General features: G+C 43.6%; 1 protein-coding gene across 3 annotated transcripts in view; it reads left to right on the top strand.

The window, feature by feature from the left end:
- dclk1a (doublecortin-like kinase 1a) overlaps nucleotides 1–19,498 on the top strand; it is a 448,638-nt gene that overhangs the window by 387,374 nt on the left and 41,766 nt on the right. For all 3 annotated transcript variants that reach the window (XM_070891561.1, XM_070891563.1, XM_070891562.1), the window contains one exon: nucleotides 10,664–10,760. In XM_070891561.1, coding sequence (XP_070747662.1) covers nucleotides 10,664–10,760 — 97 coding nt within the window. The remainder of the gene's footprint in view (nucleotides 1–10,663; nucleotides 10,761–19,498) is intronic.

The following is a 19,498-nucleotide window of genomic DNA, read 5'->3' as shown; positions in this document are numbered from 1 at the left end:
GCCAGCTTTCTTCAAGGTCAGCGGCAAGCATCTTCACTTCGCTGCTGACTGCAAATTCAGAGACAACTGCTTTAGTCTTCCCATTGTTTAATTGGAGGAAATTGTGGCTCATCCAGTACTAGATATCAGACAAGCAGACTGATAGCACAGAGGCAATGGAGGGGAGGCAGTGGTGAGGTAGAGCTGAGTGTCATCAGCGTACATGTGGAACCTGATCTCATGTCTTAAGAGGATGTCATTGGGGGACAAGAATGTAGATGAGATATAGGAGGAGGCCAAGGATATATCCTTCAGGGATCCAGAGGTGATGACGTGGGGGGAAGAGAAGCCATTACAGGAGATTCTCTGGATGCATCTGGATAGGTAAGAGTGGAACCAGGCGAGGTTGGTCCCACTCAGCTAGACAATAGACCGGTTTTGGAGGAAGACTGTGTGATCAACCATTTCCAAATCTGCAGATGGGTCGAGAAGGACAAATGGGGATAGTGCACATTGGTCACAGAAGCAGAGGATGCCATTTATGACTTTGGTTACAGCCATTTCAGTGCTATCACATTGGTGGAACTCTGATTGATTGGAGAAGTTCAAACATGGAGTTGCAGGAAAGATGGGCACAATTTGCGAGGCGGCAACATGTTCAAGAAGAGAGGAAAGAGATTTTGGAGATGGGGTGGTATCCTAACTCTCTCAAAGTCACCCATCACCTATGTGTTCGCTGACCTACATTGGCTCCCAGTCTGGCAACGCATTGATTATAAAATTCTTAACCTTGTCATCAAATCCCTCCATGGATTCACCCCTCCCTATCTCTGTAACTTCCTCCAGCCCTACAACCCTCCGATACTTCTGCTCTCCTCATGCGCATCTCTGATTTTCATCACTCCACCATTGGTGGCTGTACCTTCAGCTGCCTAGTACCTAAGATCTGGAATTCCATCCATCAACCTCTCTGCCTCTGTACCTCTCTCTCCTTCTTTGTCAGGCCTTAAAATCTGCCACTTTGATCAAGCTTTTGGTCACCCGTCCTAATACCTCTTTATGTGGCTTTGTGTCAAATTTGTCTGATAATGCTCCGTGAAATGCCTTGGGACATTCTTACTACGATAATCATCATCATCATAGGCAGTCCTTCGGAATCGAAGAAGACTTGCTTCTGCTCCTGAAATGAGTTCTTTGGTGGCTGAACAGTCCAATACGAGAGCCACAGACTCTGTCACAGGTGGGACAGATAGTTGTTGAGGAAAGGGGTGGATGGGACTGGTTTGCCGCACGCTCTTTCCGCTGTCTGCGCTTGATTTCTGCATGCTCTCGGTGTTGAGACTCGAGGTGCTCAGCGCCCTCTCGGATGCACTTCCTCCACTTAGAGCGGTCTTCGACCAGGGACTCCCAGGTGTTAGCGGTGATGTTGCACTTTATCAGGGAGGCTTTGAGGGTGTCCTTGTAGCGTTTCCACTGCCCACCTTTGGCTCATTTGCCATGAAGGAGCTCTGAGTAGAGCACTTGCTTTGGGAGTCTCATGTCTGGCATGCAGACTATGTGACCTGCCCAGCGGAGCTGATCGGGTGTGGTCAGTGCTTCAATGCTGGGAATGTTAGCCTGAGTGAGGACGTTGATGTTGGTGCGCCTGTCCTCCCAGGGGATTTGTAGGATCTTGTGGAGACATCGTTGACGATATTTCTCCATCAACGATAAAGACGCTATATAAATGCAAGTTGTCATTGTTTGCAAGGACAGAGTGGTCATTGGTAGGATATTTGAGTGAGGCGGGGCGGGGGTGGGGGGCAGCGGATGCCGGCAGATTTGAAAAGGAGGGTGACAATACTAGCTAGTATGGAGCCAGGAAGAGAAGTTGGGTAGTCAGCAGTTTATTAGGAATAGGGTCAAGTGAGCAGGAGTTTGGTCTCATGACAATATGAGCTCGGAAAAAAACCTGAGGAAAGATTGGAGAGAAACTAGAGAAAGATGCGAGTTCAGGGCTAGGGCATTAAAATAGCAGGGAAATGTCCATTAAAATAGCAAGCAGAGAAATGTCATACAAATGTATTAAGCATTGGTTCATTAATAATCCAACAGTAGTTTCTAGCCTTATATATTACTAGCCGTTTTCATCTGTGTATGTGCTTATATATAGTAAGTTGATTTAAAATTCTCTCAAAAAAAAATTATACTGGAATGATTTACGTTTTCAAATGACTGAGAATATATCAGGTTGATAGGCATCTGTGGGCATACTATCAATGTCTTATTATCTCAGTCAAGTATGAATTTATCTCTCTCACTTTGCCTGATTGCTCCCTAAATTCCTTCTAGAACAGCTATGAATAATCACTTACTTAACGCTGGGTGATTATTCATCATCTTCAAATAATTATTCACAGGTTCAACTGAAGTTCAAATGAGTAAAGGTCAACAGGGATTGGTTGATGATGAGATAAATAGTATTATAATTGATGAGCTGCAAGAGATAATCTATTATCATCAAGAATCTGTAACACCTTCTAATATACTCATGCGACTATTACAGCACTTAATCATAAAACCCTGTATTCTAGCGGAGCCTGATACCAAAATCCCATCCTCTGTGTGCCTCAGTGAATTGGTTAACCGAAATCAGCAGTAGCTTAAATTTTCTAATATAAATAGAATTTAGAACAAATAGACTTTTCTACTATGGTTAAGTCTGATGTTTGACTTATACATAATACTGGGCTTCATTATATTCTGCATTGTGTTGGAAAAACTCCAGAAAACATGTGCCTCCTCAAACTGTTTGCAAGGTTCTTCAGTTTATAGGTATATTTATGATAATATACCTGATTTTATTTAAGGATACTCTGTTCCTAAGGGCTAACCCAGTAACAGGATGCTGAGCTCCTGATCTCAGCTCTCTCACTGTAGGTAAGTACAGAGCAGAAATTAAAGCAAAAAACAGAAATTGCGATAAACACTCAAGCAGCAGCTGTGGAGAAAATTGAAACCGAGCACTTCCTTTTAGGGAAGGATGGACAGTCAGCAAGAGAGTCACCTGGGCCACTGCATAGGAACCTTGCAGCGACTGATTTCAAAGAGACCTTGGCGGAGATTTGTGAACAGGTCTCCTCCCACTGTCTCAAGCTCAGGTGGGCAGGGTATAGTAAAAAGAAAAAAACTGAAATGTTACCCTCAAAAATGTATTGCACATATTTAATGGAAATTTTCACTTGAGGTTTAGTATAATCTTTTCCTATATATTCCTGTAACTTCAATGACTTTGACCAGATTATGCACTATGGGCCCAACTTTGGCCATGACTTGCATCAATTTTTTTGGAGTAAGTTTTTTTCAGGAGTAAAATAAAAAATGCCATTTTCCCCCCAAAATTTGCTCCAAAGTAGGTCAGTTAGGTACGATTTTTTTTAGGTCAGTTTTTTTTTTCAAAAGGGGGCGTTCCCAGACACTTACGCCAGTTTTGGCCATTTATGCCACTTTGGCCAGCAAAAACTTACTCCAAATCCACTTAGGTCAGTGTATGTGGTTAGCTCTGAAAAACCTTGCAGGCAGTGAAGAAAAAGCAGCGCAAATTCGGCAAACATTAGGGCAGGGATGGGGAGGGCAGGGAACTGGAGAGGACCAAAGCACCAAGCACCAAACTTTGCAAGGAAAAGCTCAAGCAATTAAAATACTAATAAAAATGAAGTAAATCCTACTGGAGAAATGCGAGCTGCTGGCCGCGATGTCACCGGGCGGGGGGGGGTTTGTAGCCAGAGAGAGATGCTGGTATACAAAATAATCTTTCTCTCCCCCCCACCCCCCCCCAACACCTCTTTCTCCCCTCCCCCAAAAAACCCTCCTCCTTCCCCCCCCCATACACTCTTTCTCACCATCCCCCCAAAACTCTCCTCCCCCCGCCCCATACACTTTCTCTCCCCCCCCCCCACAAAACTCTCCTCCCCCCGTACACTCTTTCTCTCTCTCCCCCTAGCCCCCCCCCCCCCCCCCCCCTGCAATCAAGACCTACCTCGCCCAGGAACTCAGCCAGCCGGACGGTGCGGGAAACCACTCGGCCAGGGATAGGATGCGGCGAGATCAGGGCGTCCCTTTGGCCTGGGATAGGGGCTGCGAGCATCGGGTCCTGCTCACAGCCCGCAGGACACGCTGGGAGGGCAGGAGCATGCACGCAGACTTCACTGCGCATGCGTGCAGGCGCCGACACTGTTTTTGGCGCTGGCCTGTTGCTCCGCACCCCACTTAAGAATGCATGGCAGGACTCCGGGGATTCGGAAAAGCGGCCAGGATTGGGGCCCCTTTTTTCCGGCGCCCTTTCCAGTGCGCAATGTCGGCGCACTTATGGTAAGTGCACCGAAAAAAGGGTTGGGCAAAGTTGGGCCCTATATCTTGGGCAAATTAAACATTTCCTATAGTCACATTCAGTGTTCTATTGGTCCATAATTTGTGGTCAGCGGCGATGCGATGGCGATTGCCGCTGACACCAAAGAAAGCTGCCCACAGAGATTTCACGATCTCTGAGATGAAAACTGCAAATAAGGGATTGCAAGAGTGATGCAACAGTGATGTCATCAAACTGTCTAAGCAGCCAATCAGATTGAAGAATTCTCACAGACATCAAACAAGGAAATGAAAGCACTTTTTAAAAATGTTAGTGAAATTATTATTTTTTTTTTAATTAGAATTTTTATCATAATGGAGAGATTTGACATTCCACAAATATAAAAATTAGTTTTTCAGGACCAGAACGGTTGTTTAACAGTCAATATGCTGTTAATACCCCAGTTACACCTATTGCAACAAGTCTTAACATTTAATGGGGAGCTTAACAACGATATTAACGCGGAAAAGCTCAAGCTTTCATCAGTTCCACTGATTACACTAATTGCCGGCTGTAGGGGAGTGTCCACAGTGCAGCCTGTGTCGGAGCAGTGAATAACTGACCGCAACTTCAGAATTTCTGTCTTTAGATGCGCATGCGCTAAATGCTGAAGTTACGGTCAGTTTAAGAGGGCTAATGACGATGAACGCTGACAGATCGCCATCATTACTCACCGCAAAACCTGCGTCATTGTATTCAGCTATTTTCTCGCACAGGCACAATGGGCTAAATGGCCTCCTTCTGTGCTGTTTAATTCTATGATTCTATGATTTTATTGTTGATTTTTTCAGTTGATACCAGGACATGAGGATACAGCCTTAAACACAATTTATTTGTGTATAAATTTGTTTTTTATAATGATGTAGTATAGGTTTGCATGAATACCTTAATTGCCAATCTTAGGTAATAGTTGATGTAAAAACACATTAGATTTCTAATTACAGATCCTAGAGACATTCCTGCATTGTTAAACATAATTAAAATTATATTGTTATGACAGTCTGTGGCAGTTAAAAGATTGAGACTGGGCTTATTATAGTTTTTGCTCCAGTATTTTTTTTTAAATTCACATATAATATGTTGGTATAGAATGATAATATATTATTCCGAGTAGGAACTGGCACCAGCACTAGCTTTGCTCAACTGGCTGTAAGTCACAATGCTGTGGGGTCAAGCCCAACTCCAGGTACTTAAGCACAACATCGAGGCTAATGCTCCTGTACAGTCCTGAGGAAATACAGCGTTGTCAGAGGTGCTGTTTTCAGATGAGATGGTAAACTGAGAGTCAGAATCCTGACCAATATTTATCCCTCAACCAATACCACCAGAAACAGATTAACTGGTTATTTGTCTTACTGCTATTGGAGAGACCCCACACTGTGCGAATTGTCCTACATAACAACAATGACTACAATTCATCATAATTCTTTGGCTGTAAAGCACTATAGAAATTTATATTTTATTTCTCATGTTGGTGGTCATTACACTCCATTGGTTCCAGCTTAAACATATCATTTGTGTCTGTCAATCAATTGTAATGCAAAATGATATAGCATTTTCTCCTCTCATTTAAAGGCACAAACTGTTGCTGGGTAGTTCCATGAACACCAGCAGCCATTCTTCATACGTGAACCTAGACAGTGGGTACCTTTAGATTATGGAGCCATCACAGTTCAGCCCAATCATGCTCGAACCTGATATGCACATTTTCCAGTAAGGGTTGTTCATATAGTTGGGGGCAATATATTAGCATGGATAGAGGACTGGCTAACTAACAGAAAACAGAGAGTCAGGATAAATGGGTAATTTTCCGGTTGGCAAACACTAACTAGTGGGGTGCCACAGTGATTGGTGCTGGGACCTCAACTATTTACAACCTATATTAATGACTTGGATGAAAAAGGGGGCAGACAAAAGACAGGTAACTATAGACCAGTTAGTTTAACATCTTGTAGTGGGGAAAATGCTTGAAGCTATCATTAAGGAAGAAATAGCGGGACATCTAGATAGGAATAGTGCAATCAAGCAGACGCAACATGGATTCATGAAGGGGAAATCGTGTGTAACTAATTTACTGGAATTCTTTGAGGATATAACGAGCATGGTGGATAGAGGTGTACCAATGGATGTGGTGTATTTAGATTTCCAAAAGGCATTCGAAAAGGTGCCACACAAAAGGTTACTGCAGAAGATAAAGGTACGCGGAGTCAGAGGAAATGTATTAGCATGGGTCGAGAATTGGCTGGCTAACAGAAAGCAGAGAGTCGGGATAAATAGGTCCTTTTCAGGTTGGAAATTGGTGTGCCACAGGGATCGATGCTGAGACCACAACTGTTTAAAATATACATAGATGACCTGGAGGAGGGGACAGAGTGTAGTGTTACAAAATTTGCAGATGACACAAAGATTAGTGGGAAAGCGGGTTGTGTAGAGGACACAGAGAGGCTGCAAAGGGATTTCGATAGGTTAAGCGAATGGGCTAAGGTTTGGCAGATGGAATACAATGTCGGAAAATGTGATGTCATCCACCTTGGGAAAAAAAACAGTAAAAAGGAATATTATTTGAATGGGGAGAAATTACAACATGCTGCAGTGCAGAGGGACCTGGGGGTCCTTGTGCATGAATCCCAAAAAGTTAGTTTGCAGGTGCAGCAGGTAATCAGGAAGGCGAATGGAATGTTGGCCTTCATTGCGAGAGGGATGGAGCACAAAAGCAGGGAGGTCCTGCTGCAACTGTACAGGGTATTGGTGAGGCCGCACCTGGAGTACTGCGTGCAGTTTTGGTCACCTTACTTAAGGAAGGATATACTAGCTTTGGAAGGGGTACAGAGACGATTCACTCGGCTGATTCCGGAGATGAGGAGGTTACCTTATGATGATAGATTGAGTAGACTGGGTCTTTACTCGTTGGAGTTCAGAAGGATGAGGGGTGATCTTATAATATAATGAAGGGGATAGACAGGATAGAGCCAGAGAGGTTGTTTCCACTAGTCGGGGAGACTAGAACTAGGGGGCACAGCCTCAAAATACGGGGGAGCCAATTTAAAACCGAGTTGAGAAGGAATTTCTTCTCCCAGAGGGTTGTGAATCTGTGGAATTCTCTGCCCAAGGAAGCATTTGAGGCTAGCTCATTGAATATATTCAAATCACAGATAGATAGATTTTCAACCAATAAGGGAATTAAGGGTTATGGGGAGCGGGCGGGTAAGTGGAGCTGAGTCCACGGCCAGATCAGCCATGATCTTGTTGGGTGGCGGAGCAGGCTCGAGGGGTTAGATGGCTTACTCCTGTTCCTAATTCTTATGTTCTTATGTTCTTCTTAATGTTGGGGAAGTCCAGAACCAGGGGTCACAGTCTAAGGATAAAGGATAAGCCATTTAGGACCGAGATGAGGAGAAACTTCTTCACCCAGAGAGTGGTGAACCTGTGGAAATGTCTACCACAGAAAGTTGTTGAGGCCAATTCACTAAATATATTCAAAAAGGAGTTAGATGTAGTCCTTACTACTAGGGGGATCAAGGGGTATGGCGAGAAAGCCTACTCATGGGGTATTGAAGTTGCATGTTCAGCCATGAACTCATTGAATAGTGGTGCAGGCTCGAAGGTCCGAATGGCCTACTCCTGCACCTATTTTCTATGTTTCTATGTTTTTTTCTATGAAGGGAACGAGTGTAATGTAGCCAAGTTTGCTGCTGATATAGATGGGTGGAAAAGTTGCGAGGAGGAAACAAACAATCTGCAAAGGGATATATACAGGCTAAATGAGTGGGCAAAAATTTGGCAGATGGAGTATCATGTGGGAAAGTGCGAGGTTATCTACTTTGGCAGGAAAAATAAAAAAGGAAATTATTATTTAAATGGAGAGAGATTACAAAATGCTGCAGTACAGAGGGACCTGGGTGTCCTTGTGCATGAAACACAAAAAGTTAGTATGCAAGTACAGCAAGTAATCAGGAAGGCGAATGGAATGTTGGCCTTTATTGCAAGGGGAATGGAATATAAAAGCAGGGAAGTCCTGCTACAACTGTACAGGGTATTGGTGAGACCACAGCTCGAGTACTGCGTACAAATTTGGTCTCCTTATTTAAGGAGGGATATACTTGCATTGGAGGCAGTTCAGAGAAGATTCACTAAGTTGATTCCTGAGATGAAGGGGTTGACTTATGAAGAAAGGTTGAGCAGGTTTGGCCTATACTCATTGGAGTTTAGAAGAATGAAACATATAAGATACTGAGGGGGCTTGACAAGGTAGATGCAGAGAGGATGTTTCCACTTGGGGGGGGGGAATCTAGAACTCGAGGGGCATTGTTTTAGAATAAGGGGTTGCCCATTTAGAATGGAAATGAAGAGGAATTTCTTCTCTGAGGGTCGTAAATCTGTGGAATTTTCTGCCCCAGAGAGCTGTAGAAGCTGGGTCATTGAATATATTTAAGGTGGAGATAGACAGATTTTTGAACGATAAGGGAGTGGAGGGTTATGGGGAGTGGGAAGGGAAGTGGAGCTGAGCCCAAGATCAGATCAGCCATGATCTTATTAAATGGCGGAGCAGGCTCGAGGGGCCAAGTAGCCTACTCATGCTCCATTTCTTATGTTCTTATTGCTGGATAGCAACCCTGGTAGAAATTTCCTTACTTAACTCTTTCTCTTTTAAGCATGGAATCACTGAGTTCAATTGTAGAACCCCATTACCACCCCAGCTGTGATCAGCTAACATCACAAATCAGGGATCAAACCCAAGAGCTTTCTGTTCTAGGACTGTATTGCATCATGTGCATTAATGCACCTAGCCAGCAGTGCCATCGAGATCAGTCTCTTCCTTCTGAATTAAATTGCTTGTGTGATTTTAAGCCTTAATGTTTAGTCATTATTAACATCAATCTACAAATTCAACTTTTTAGGAAAGAGGCTCAGAACCAAAACATTCTTAAAGGCTGTCTTTTCTCTGGTTGAAACAATGAAATCCTGGTAGCAAAATATGTCATGAATTAAGGACAGGATTCAATGAAGGAGGGTGACTGCTGAATACATTTCATGACTGCACCAAAGAGCCAGAAGCTGTTATGCACAGCAATAAAAGCAGTCATTTTCAAAACTAAATATTCAAATCCAGATTCGATTCCTTCATGTTACAGTACCCAAGACCTGAAGTTGCAATTTCTTCGATGATCAGTAGGTGTCAACTGACTCAGAATTCATCCAAAATATAATTAGAAATATCCAAATAGATCTCTCAATATCTCAATATAATCTTACTATAACTGTCAAACTGACGCTTTCAATAGCCTCAAATAGTGTTTACCCTATTGTGATTCTTTCACTGAAGCTTCCTTGCATGATTACAAACTAATGTAGATTCCCATTTGAAATAAAGTGTACTGATTTACGTTACTTTGCATTCAGAATAGACTGCTAAAAACAATATCAGTGTTACAACATTAAAACTGTTACCCTAGCCTTTCTCCCATTGCTGCCAAAATCACCCTGCGGCCGCTTTCTCTCACAGTGTCTTTGAGCTTTCTCCCTCTCTGTCCTCGACAAGTTTCAGAATGCTTTAGCCACGCCCTTACCCACAACATATCTTCCACTCTCATCACCCCTATTTTTGCCAAACACCACTAGCCCCTCATGCACAAACAAATTGATTTCAAGATCCTCGTCCTCATCTTCAAATCTGTCCTGGTCTTGCCTACCTTACTCAGCAACCTCCACTAATCATATCTCCCTGCACACCATCCACTCCTCACACACCAACTTCCTATTCACTCTACTCCACTATCAGTAGCCACTATTATAACCAGCAGCTCTGTCTTTTGGAAAACCCTTTTTACACACATCCCCCTAGCACCTCTCTCCTTCTCTCAAAAGCCTCCTTAAAATCTTTTTTAAACTGTTTTTAGCTACCTACCTCTCCATCCCTTCTGAGGCTTTCTGTTCCCTCTTTCCCTTTTACATGGCGTCCATTTTCCTTTGCCCTAGAAAGTTGAGAACTAGATTACTCCTAAAAAGGGAGGATGATGCAGCATTTGCAAAGTTCAGATATATTTTTAGCAGAAGCAACCAAAAATGCGCCACTGAGTACATTCTCTACCCATCAGTATGTTTGAATCACTAATTTGGAGGTTTATTTTTGAAAGTAGTGAGCATTCCATTGTGGTTACAAATGTACTAAATGTATTTTATTTAATTAATTTTATATCTTCAGCTTTCTTTTACCTACTTTATTAAATAAATTGACAAAATCTTTCATGATTATGAAAATGGGTCAGTAATTAAAATGAGAGTTGATGTTATTTACAGGCACAGCAATGATCAGGATGTCTTGTTTGACCAGATACTCATGGGGCATCAGGAATTTCCAGCACCATATTGGGACAATATTTCTGACTCTGCAAAAGTGAGTATCTGCTAATATTAGCAAGAAGCCCCATTTGAATTTAAGGTCTTGCATGCAACCTAAACACAGTCTTTCTTACAATGCAGTTATGCTGCCACTTTTCCAGTTTCAGCCATGCGTGAGTGTGAAAGAGGTACAATACTCTGTGTCAGATCAGAACCTGACTCCCAAGCATACTGAAGTCAGAAGATATGAGACCACCTCTAGTAAGCAGTTTCACAGCACTCGAGTTTTACACTGGGTACAATGTAATTCCATCCCAGTGTGACGCTATGTTTAATTGGACCTTCTGGGAACTTTATAAATTTACTTTATGAATCATTTTAACGTCAGGAGAGAATGAATGAAGTTTGATGTTTTACCAGGGTTGAAAGAGTTAAATTATACGGCCAGGTTGCATAGTCTAGGCTTGTATTCCCTTGAATATCGAAGATTAAGGGGTGATCTAGTTGAGGTGCTTAAGATGACGAAAGGATTTGATAGGGTAGGTAGAGACAAACTATGTTGCCTGGTGGAAGAGTCCAGCACAAGGGTGCATACCCTTAAAATTAGAGCTAGGTCATTCAGGGGTGATGCCAGAAAGCACTTCTTCACACAAAGGATAGTGGCAATCTGGAACTCTCTCCCCCAAAAAACTGTTGAGGCTAGGTCAATTGAAAATTTCAAAACTGAGATTGATAGATTTTTGTTAGGCAAGGGTATTAAGGACCAAGACAGGTAAATGGAGTTAAGATACAGATCAGCCATGATCTAATTGAATGGCGGAAAAGGCTCAAGGGGCAGAATAGCCTACTCCTGTTCCCATGTTCCTTCCTCTATTCCTATGTTTACCTTTGGGGGCTCAGGTAGTAATAGACCGTTATCTTCATAGAAGTTTGTTTGTTCCATGCGTTAAAAGGTTAATTAATAATGGTGTGGTCCATAACCTGGCAAATTGTAAGTAGTTTATGGAAGGAACAAGTTTCATGATTTGAAAGGATTTTACTCATTCCATTTTTTCTCATTCTCTTACACAATCCAACTCTCTAAGCATTCCTTGAAGGCACTAACTTACAAAGGCTAATTGTGACCCTTTCCATTACATCAGAGCACACTGAAACTGGGTGATACAGGGATGCACTTCATTTTGACACCAATATATGATGCTACAGAGTAATAAGACACAGAGTCAACCTACCACTCAGCTGAGTTACAATCTCAGCCAAACATAGAAACATAGAAATTAGGTGCAGGAGCAGGCCATTCGGCCCTTCGAGCCTGCACCGCCATTCAATAAGATCATGGCTGATCATTCAACCTCAGTATTCCTTTCCTGCTTTCTCTCCATGCCCCTTGATCCCTTTGGCCGTAAGGGCCATATCTAACTCCCTTTTGAATATATCTAACGAACTGGCCTACATGAGGCACCAAGCAGCGGCCAGATGCCTCTGCATGGGTGGGGAAGGAACAATCAGATGGGGAGTCTTCACTGGGCTGTTCTTGTAACAGTGAACAGTACACCAGATGAGCATTTCAACAAATTTGCACAGAGCTCTGATCTCTTTTTTATATTCGTTCTGGGATGCGGGCATCGCTGGCAAGGCCAGCTTTTATTGCCCATCCCTAATTGCCCTCGAGAAGGTGTGGGTGAGCCGCCGCCTTGAACCGCTGCAGGCTTTGTGGTGAAATTACTCCCACAGTGCTGTTAGGGAGGGAGTCCCAGGATTTTGACCCAGCGACAATGAATGAACGGCGATATATTTCCATGTGAGGATGGTGTGTAACTTTGAGGGGAACTTGCAGGTGATGGTACTCCCATGCGCCTGCTGTCATTGTCCTTCTAGATAGTAGAGGTCGCGGGTTTGGGAGGTGCTGCCGAAGAAGCCTTGGCGAGTTGCTGCAGTGTACCTTATAGATGATACACACTGCAGCTACGGTACGCCGGTGGTGGAGTGAGTGATTGTTGAAGGTGGTGAATGGGTGCCAATCAAGTGCGCTATTTTGTTCTGGATGGTGTCGAGCTTCTTGAGTGTTGTTAGAGCAGCACTCAACCAGGCAACTGGAGAGTATTCTATCACACTCCTGACTTGTGCCTTGTAGATGGTGGAAAGGCTTTGTGGAGTTAGGAGGTGAGACATTCATCACAAAATACCCAGCCTCTGACCTGCTCTTGTTGCCACAATATTTATGTGGCTGGTCTAGTTAAGTTTCTGGTCAATGGTGACTTCCAGGATGTTGATGGTGGTGGATTTGGCGATGGTGATATCAACGGGAGGTGGTTAGACTCTCGCTTGTTGAAGATAGTCATTGCATGGCACTTGTGTGGCGCAAATGTTACTTGCCACTTAAAAGCCCAAGCCTGAATGTCGTCCAGGTCTTGCTGCATGAGCGCATAGACTGCTTCATTTTCTGAGGAGTTACGAATGGAACTGAACACTGTACAGTCATCATCAAACATCCCAATTGTGACCTTATGATGAAGGGAAGGCCATTGATGAAGCAGCTGAAGATGGTTGGGCCTAGGACACTGCTCTGAGGAACTCCTGCAGCGATGTCCTGGGGCTGGGATAATTGACCTCCAACAACCACAAGCATCTTTCTTTGTGCTAGGTATGGTGCCATCCTGTGGAGGGCTTTCCCCCTGATTTCCATTGACTCCATACTCGGTCAAATGATGCCTTGATGTCAAGGGCAGTCACTCTGACTACATTTCTGGAATTCAGCTCTTTTGTCCATTTTTGCACCAAGGCTGTAATGAGATCTGAACAGAATGGTCCTGGTGGAACCCAACCTGAGCATCAGTGAGTTGGTTATTGGTGAGTAAGTGCCACTTTATAGCACTGTCGACGACACCTTCCATCACTTTGCTGATGATTGAGAGTAGACTGATGGGGCGGTAATTGGTCGGATTGGATTTGTCCTGCTTTTTGTGGGCAGGACATACCTAGGCAGTTTTCCACGTTGTTGATTATAGATGCCAGTGTTGTAGCTGTACTGGAACAGCTTGGCTAGAGGCGCAGCTAGTTCTGGGGCACAAGTCTTCAGCACGACAGCTGGGATGTTGTTGGGGACTGTAGCCTCTGCTATATCCAGTATGCTCAGCCGTTTCTTGCTATCGTGTGGAGTGAATCGAATTGGCTGAAGACTGGCTTCTGTGATGGTGGGGACCTCAGAAGGAGGCCGATATGGATCATACACCCGGCACTTCTGGCTGAAGTTGGTTCAGCCTTGACTTTTGCACTTGCGTGCTGGGCTCCGTCTTCATTGAGCCTCCTCCTCCCGTTAGTTGTTTAATTGTCCACCACCAATCACGACTGGATATGACTGCAGGACTGCAGAGCTTTGATCTAATCCGTTAATTGTGGGATCGCTTAGCTCTGTTTATAGCATGCCGTTTCTGCTGTTTAGCATGCATGTAGTCCTGTGTTGCAGCTTCCCCAGGTTGGTATCTCATTTTTATGTACTTCTGGTGCTGCTTCTGGCATGCTTTTCTGCACTCTTCATTGAACCAGGGTAGGTTCCCTGGCTTGATGGTAATAGTAGAGTGAGGGATATGCCAGCCATGAGGTTACAGATTGTGGTGGAATACAATTCTGCTACTGCTGATGGCTCATAGCGCCTCATGGATGCCCAGTTTTGAGCTGCTCGATCTGTTCTGAATCTATCCCATTTAACTCGGTGGTAGTGCTACACAACACGATGGAGAGTGTCTTCAGTGTGAAGATGGGACTTCGTCTCCACAATGACTGTGTGGTGATCACTCCTACCAATGCTGCGACAGGTAGGTTGGTGAGGACGAAGTCAAGTAGGTTTTTCCCTCATGTAGGTTCCCTCACCATCTGTCGCAGGCCAAGTCTGGCAGCTAAGTCCTTCAGGACTTGACCAGCTAGGTCAGTCGTGGTGCTACCGAGCCACTGTTGGTGATGGACATAGATTAAAGTGTAAGACGGTTGATGAACAGTGGTGTACATTTAAGGAAATATTTCACAACTTTCAAGAAAAATATATTCCAGTGAGGAGGAAAGGGCGTAAGAGAAAAGATAGCCATGCGTGGCTAACTAAAGAAATAAAGGACGGTATCCAATTAAAAACAAGGGCATACAATGTGGCCAAAACTAGTGGGAGAACAGAAGATTGTGAAGCTTTTAAAAGCCAACAAAGAATGACTAAAAAAATTATTAAGAAAGGGACGATAGACTATGAAAGTAAACTAGCATGAAATATAAAAACAGATAGCAAGAGTTTCTATACGTGTATAAAAAGGAAAAGAGTGGCTAAAGTAAATGTTGGACCCTTAGAGGAAGAGACCGAGGAATTAGTAATGGGAACATGGAGATGGCAGAAACTCTGAACAAATATTTTGTATCAGTCTTTACAGTAGAGGATACTAATAATATCCCAACAGTGGATAGTCAATACATTAAGTCACACAAGAGATTAATGTGCAAAGTTAAAGCACATGAGATTGGGGGTCGTGTGCTGACGTGGATTGAGAACTGGTTGTCAGACAGGAAGCAAAGAGTCGGAGTAAATGGGTACTTTTCAGAATGGCAGGCAGTGACTAGTGGGGTACCGCAAGGTTCTGTACTGGGGCCCCAGCTGTTTACACTGTACATTAATGATTTAGACGAGGGGATTAAATGTAGTATCTCTAAATTTGCGGATGACACTAAGTTGGGTGGCAGTGTGAGCTGCGAGGAGGATGCTATGAGGCTGCAGAGTGACTTGGATAGGTTAGGTGAGTGGGCAAATGCATGGCAGATGAAGTATAATGTGGATAAATGTGAGGTTATCCACTTTGGTGGTAAAAACAGAGACAGACTATTATCTGAATGGTGACAGATTAGGAAAAGGGGAGGTGCAACGAGACCTGGGTGTCATGGTACATCAGTCATTGAAGGTTGGCATGCAGGTACCGTAGGCGGTTAAGAAAGCAAATGTCATGTTGGCCTTCATAGCGAGGGGATTTGAGTACAGGGGCAGGGAGGTGTTGCTACAGTTGTACAGGGCCTTGGTGAGGCCACACCTGGAGTATTGTGTACAGTTTTGGTCTCCTAACTTGAGGAAGGACATTCTTGTTATTGAGGGAGTGCAGCGAAGGTTCACCAGACTGATTCCCGGGATGGTGGGACTGACCTATCAAGAAAGACTGGATCAACTGGGTTTGTATTCACTGGAGTTCAGAAGAATGAGAGGGGACCTCATAGAAACGTTTAAAATTCTGATGGGTTTAGACAGGTTAGATGCAGGAAGAAAGTCCAGAACCAGGGGTCACAGTTTAAGGATAAGGGGTAAGCCATTTAGGACCGAGATGAGGAGAAACTTCTTCACCCAGAGAGTGGTGAACCTGTGGAATTCTCTACCATAGAAAGTTGTTGAGGCCAATTCACTAAATATATTCAAAAGGGAGTTAGATGAAGTCCTTACTACTAGGGGGACCAAGGGGTATGGCTAGAAAGCGGGAAGGGGGTACTGAGGTTGCATGTTCAGCCATGAACTCATTGAATGGCGGTGCAGGCTAGAAGGGCCGAATGGCCTACTCCTGCACCTATTTTCTATGTTTCAAGGGGCTATGGGGGGAGGGGGAGGAACTTAACACAATCACAATCACTAAGGAGGTGGTACTCAGTAATATAATGGGACTAAAGGCGGATAAATCCCCTGGACCTGATGGCTTGCATCCAAAGGTCTTAAGAGAAGTAGCAACAGGGATAGATGCATTGGTTGTAATTTACCAAAATTCCCTGGATTCTGGGGAGGTCCCAGCAGATTGAGAAACTGCAAATTTAACACCCCTATTTAAAAAAGGAAGCAGACAAAAAGCTGGAAACTATAGACCAGTTAGCCTAAAATCTGTAGTTGGGAAGATGTTGGAGTCCATTATTAAAGAAGCAGTAGCAGTTCATTTGGAAAAGTAATATTCGGTCAGGCAAAGTCAGCATGGATTTATGAAGGGGAAGACATGTTTGACAAATTTGCTAGAATTCTTTGAGGATGGAACGAACTGGGTGGATAAAGGGGAACCAGTGGATGTGGTGTATTTGGACTTCCAGAAGGCATTTGACAAGGTGCCACATAAAAGGTTACTGCACAAGATAAAAGTTCACGGGGTTGGGAGTAATATATTAGCATGGATAGAGGATTGGCTAACTAACAGAAAGCAGAAAATCGGGATAAATGGTTCATTCTCTGGTTGGCAATCAGTAACCAGTAGGGTGCTGCAGGGATCAGTGCTGGGACCCCAACTATTTATAATCTATATTAACGACTTGGAGGAAGGGACTGAGTGTAACGCAGCCAAGTTTGCCAACGATACAAAGATGGGTGGAAAAGCAATGTGTGAGGAGAACACAAAATATCTGCAAAAGGACATAGACAAGCTAAGTGAGTGGGCAAAAATTTGGCAGATGGAGTATAATGTTGGAGAGTGTGAGGTCATGCACTTTGGCAGAAAAAAATCAAAGAGAAAGTTATTATTTAAATGGAGAAAGATTGCAAAGTGCTACAGTACAGCGGGACCTGGGGGTACTTCTACATGAAACACAAAAGGTTAGTATGCAGGTACAGCAAGTGATCAGGAAGGCCAATGGAATCTTGGCATTTATTGCAAAGGGGATGGAGTATAAAAGCAGGGAAGTCTTGCTCCAGTTGTACAGGGTATTGGTGAGGCTGCACCTGGAATACAGCCATGCAGTTTTGGTTTCTGTTACACTCATAATAAATGGTGAGACTGAGTACTGTGTGCAATGAGCAAGTGTGACCTTAGCTCCTTTAATAAGATTCCAGAGTGCAGGTACCTCTTGGATGGCCTGCTTATATACTGTGCTCCCAAGCAATACTGGGATCCCTTGGGACTCCAACAGTGGGCCCTCTGGTGGTCAGGTGTAATGCAGGTTACAAAGGGTTAAATACATAACAGTTTCCATATTTTCGCAAGGATATACTTGCTTTGGAGACAGTTCAGTGAAGGTTCACGAGGTTGATTCCAGAGATGAGGGGGTTGACTTATGAGGAAAGATTGAGTAGGTTGGACCTCTACTCATTGGAATTCAGAAGAATGAAAGGTGATCTTATCGAAACATATAAGATAATGAGGGGGCTTGACAAGGTGGCTGCAGAGAGGATGTTTCCACTGATGGGGGAGACTAGAACTCGAGGGCATAATCTTAGAATAAGGGGCTGCCCATTTAAAACTGAGATGAAGAGAAATTTCTTCTCTGAGAGTTGCGGATCTGTGGAATTCGCTGCCTCAGAGAGCTGTGGAAGCTGGGACATTTAATAAATTTAAGAAAGAGATAGACAGTTTCTTAACTGATAAGGGATTAAGGGGTTATGGGGAGTGGACCTGAGTCCATGATCAGATCAGCCATGATCGTATTAAATGGCGGAGCAGGCTCAAGGAGCCGTATGGCCTACTCCTGCTTCTTATGTTCTTATAAGTTCCCCATCCAGAGTACATTCTGTGCCTTTGCTACCCTCAGTGCTTCTGGAGGTGTACTGATTCAACAGCAGAGGGAGGGCAGTAAGTGGTAATCAGCAGGAGGTTTCCTTACACATGCTTGAACTGAAGCCATGAGACTTCATGGGGTCCGGAGTCATTATTGGAGACTCCCAGGGCCACTCCCTCCCGTATACCTCTGTGCCACCACCTCGGGTGAGTCTGTCTTGCCGGTGGAACAGGACATATCCAGGGATGGTAATAGACATTGGCTGAAAGATATGATTCTGTCAGGCTGTTGCTTGACTGGACTGTGGGACAGCTCTCCTAATTTTGACATAAGACCCCAGATGTTAGTGAGGAGGACTTTGCAGGGTCGATTGGGCAGGTTGTGCCCGAAGCCGGTGCTGAGGTCAATGGCAGGTGGTCCGTCCGGTTTTATTCTTCTTATTGTTTTTCGTAGCGGTTGTGTACAACTGAGTGGCTAGGCCATTTCAGAGGGGCAGTTAAGAGTCAATCACATTGCTGTGGGTCTGGAATCACGTAGGCAGACTCGTAAAGGATGGCAGATTTCCTTCTCCAAAGGACATTAGTGAACCAGATGTTTTTTTTAATGACAATGCGGTAGTTTCATAGTTACCATTACTGACACTAGCTTTTTATTACAGATTTATTTAATTGACTGAATTTAAATTACACAGCTGCCGTGGTGGGATTTGAACTCATGTCTCCAGATTATTAGTGCTGGCCTGCTTGATTACTAGTTCTGTAACTTAACCACTGTGCTGCCATTCCCGACAATCATCTTCAAAATGATGTGAGCAGACATTGTAAATGTGGCTTCCCTTAGCACTGGGAAAGCAGAGGTGATGCTGCAGCCTTTGGCATCATATAAAAGTTGAATATGTGATTTGTTTTGAAAACTGCGAAAGGAAACATTCACAGTACAGCAATCTACAGCACAAGCATATTCCCAAGCCAATTACTGCGTTTTGAAAAATATTGTTATTGTGGATTAATATTGCATTGCTTCTTGCACAGTATTTTACTAAAAGACAGCAACCCTTTAATAATGGATGAAATAATTCAGTGTAAACATCATTGATTTAAGTGAGTGCAGAGAATTAGGAGAGTATGTAGATAATATGGTTGTTTCCATGCTATCAGGGATGATTACTGATCCCATGACAGAGATGACACTGATGGGATCATAAATCAATAATTAATTTAATTGAGCTCATTTACCTGGATACAAAATCTAGACTTCCCTTTGGCCTGACTCAATTTAATATTGATGTCTAAAATGTTTATATATAATGAA

This window comes from Pristiophorus japonicus, chromosome 10 (genome assembly GCF_044704955.1).
Source record: "Pristiophorus japonicus isolate sPriJap1 chromosome 10, sPriJap1.hap1, whole genome shotgun sequence".
In the NCBI taxonomy this organism is placed as follows: domain Eukaryota; kingdom Metazoa; phylum Chordata; class Chondrichthyes; family Pristiophoridae; genus Pristiophorus; species Pristiophorus japonicus.
This window is presented reverse-complemented; position numbering and strand designations above follow the sequence as displayed.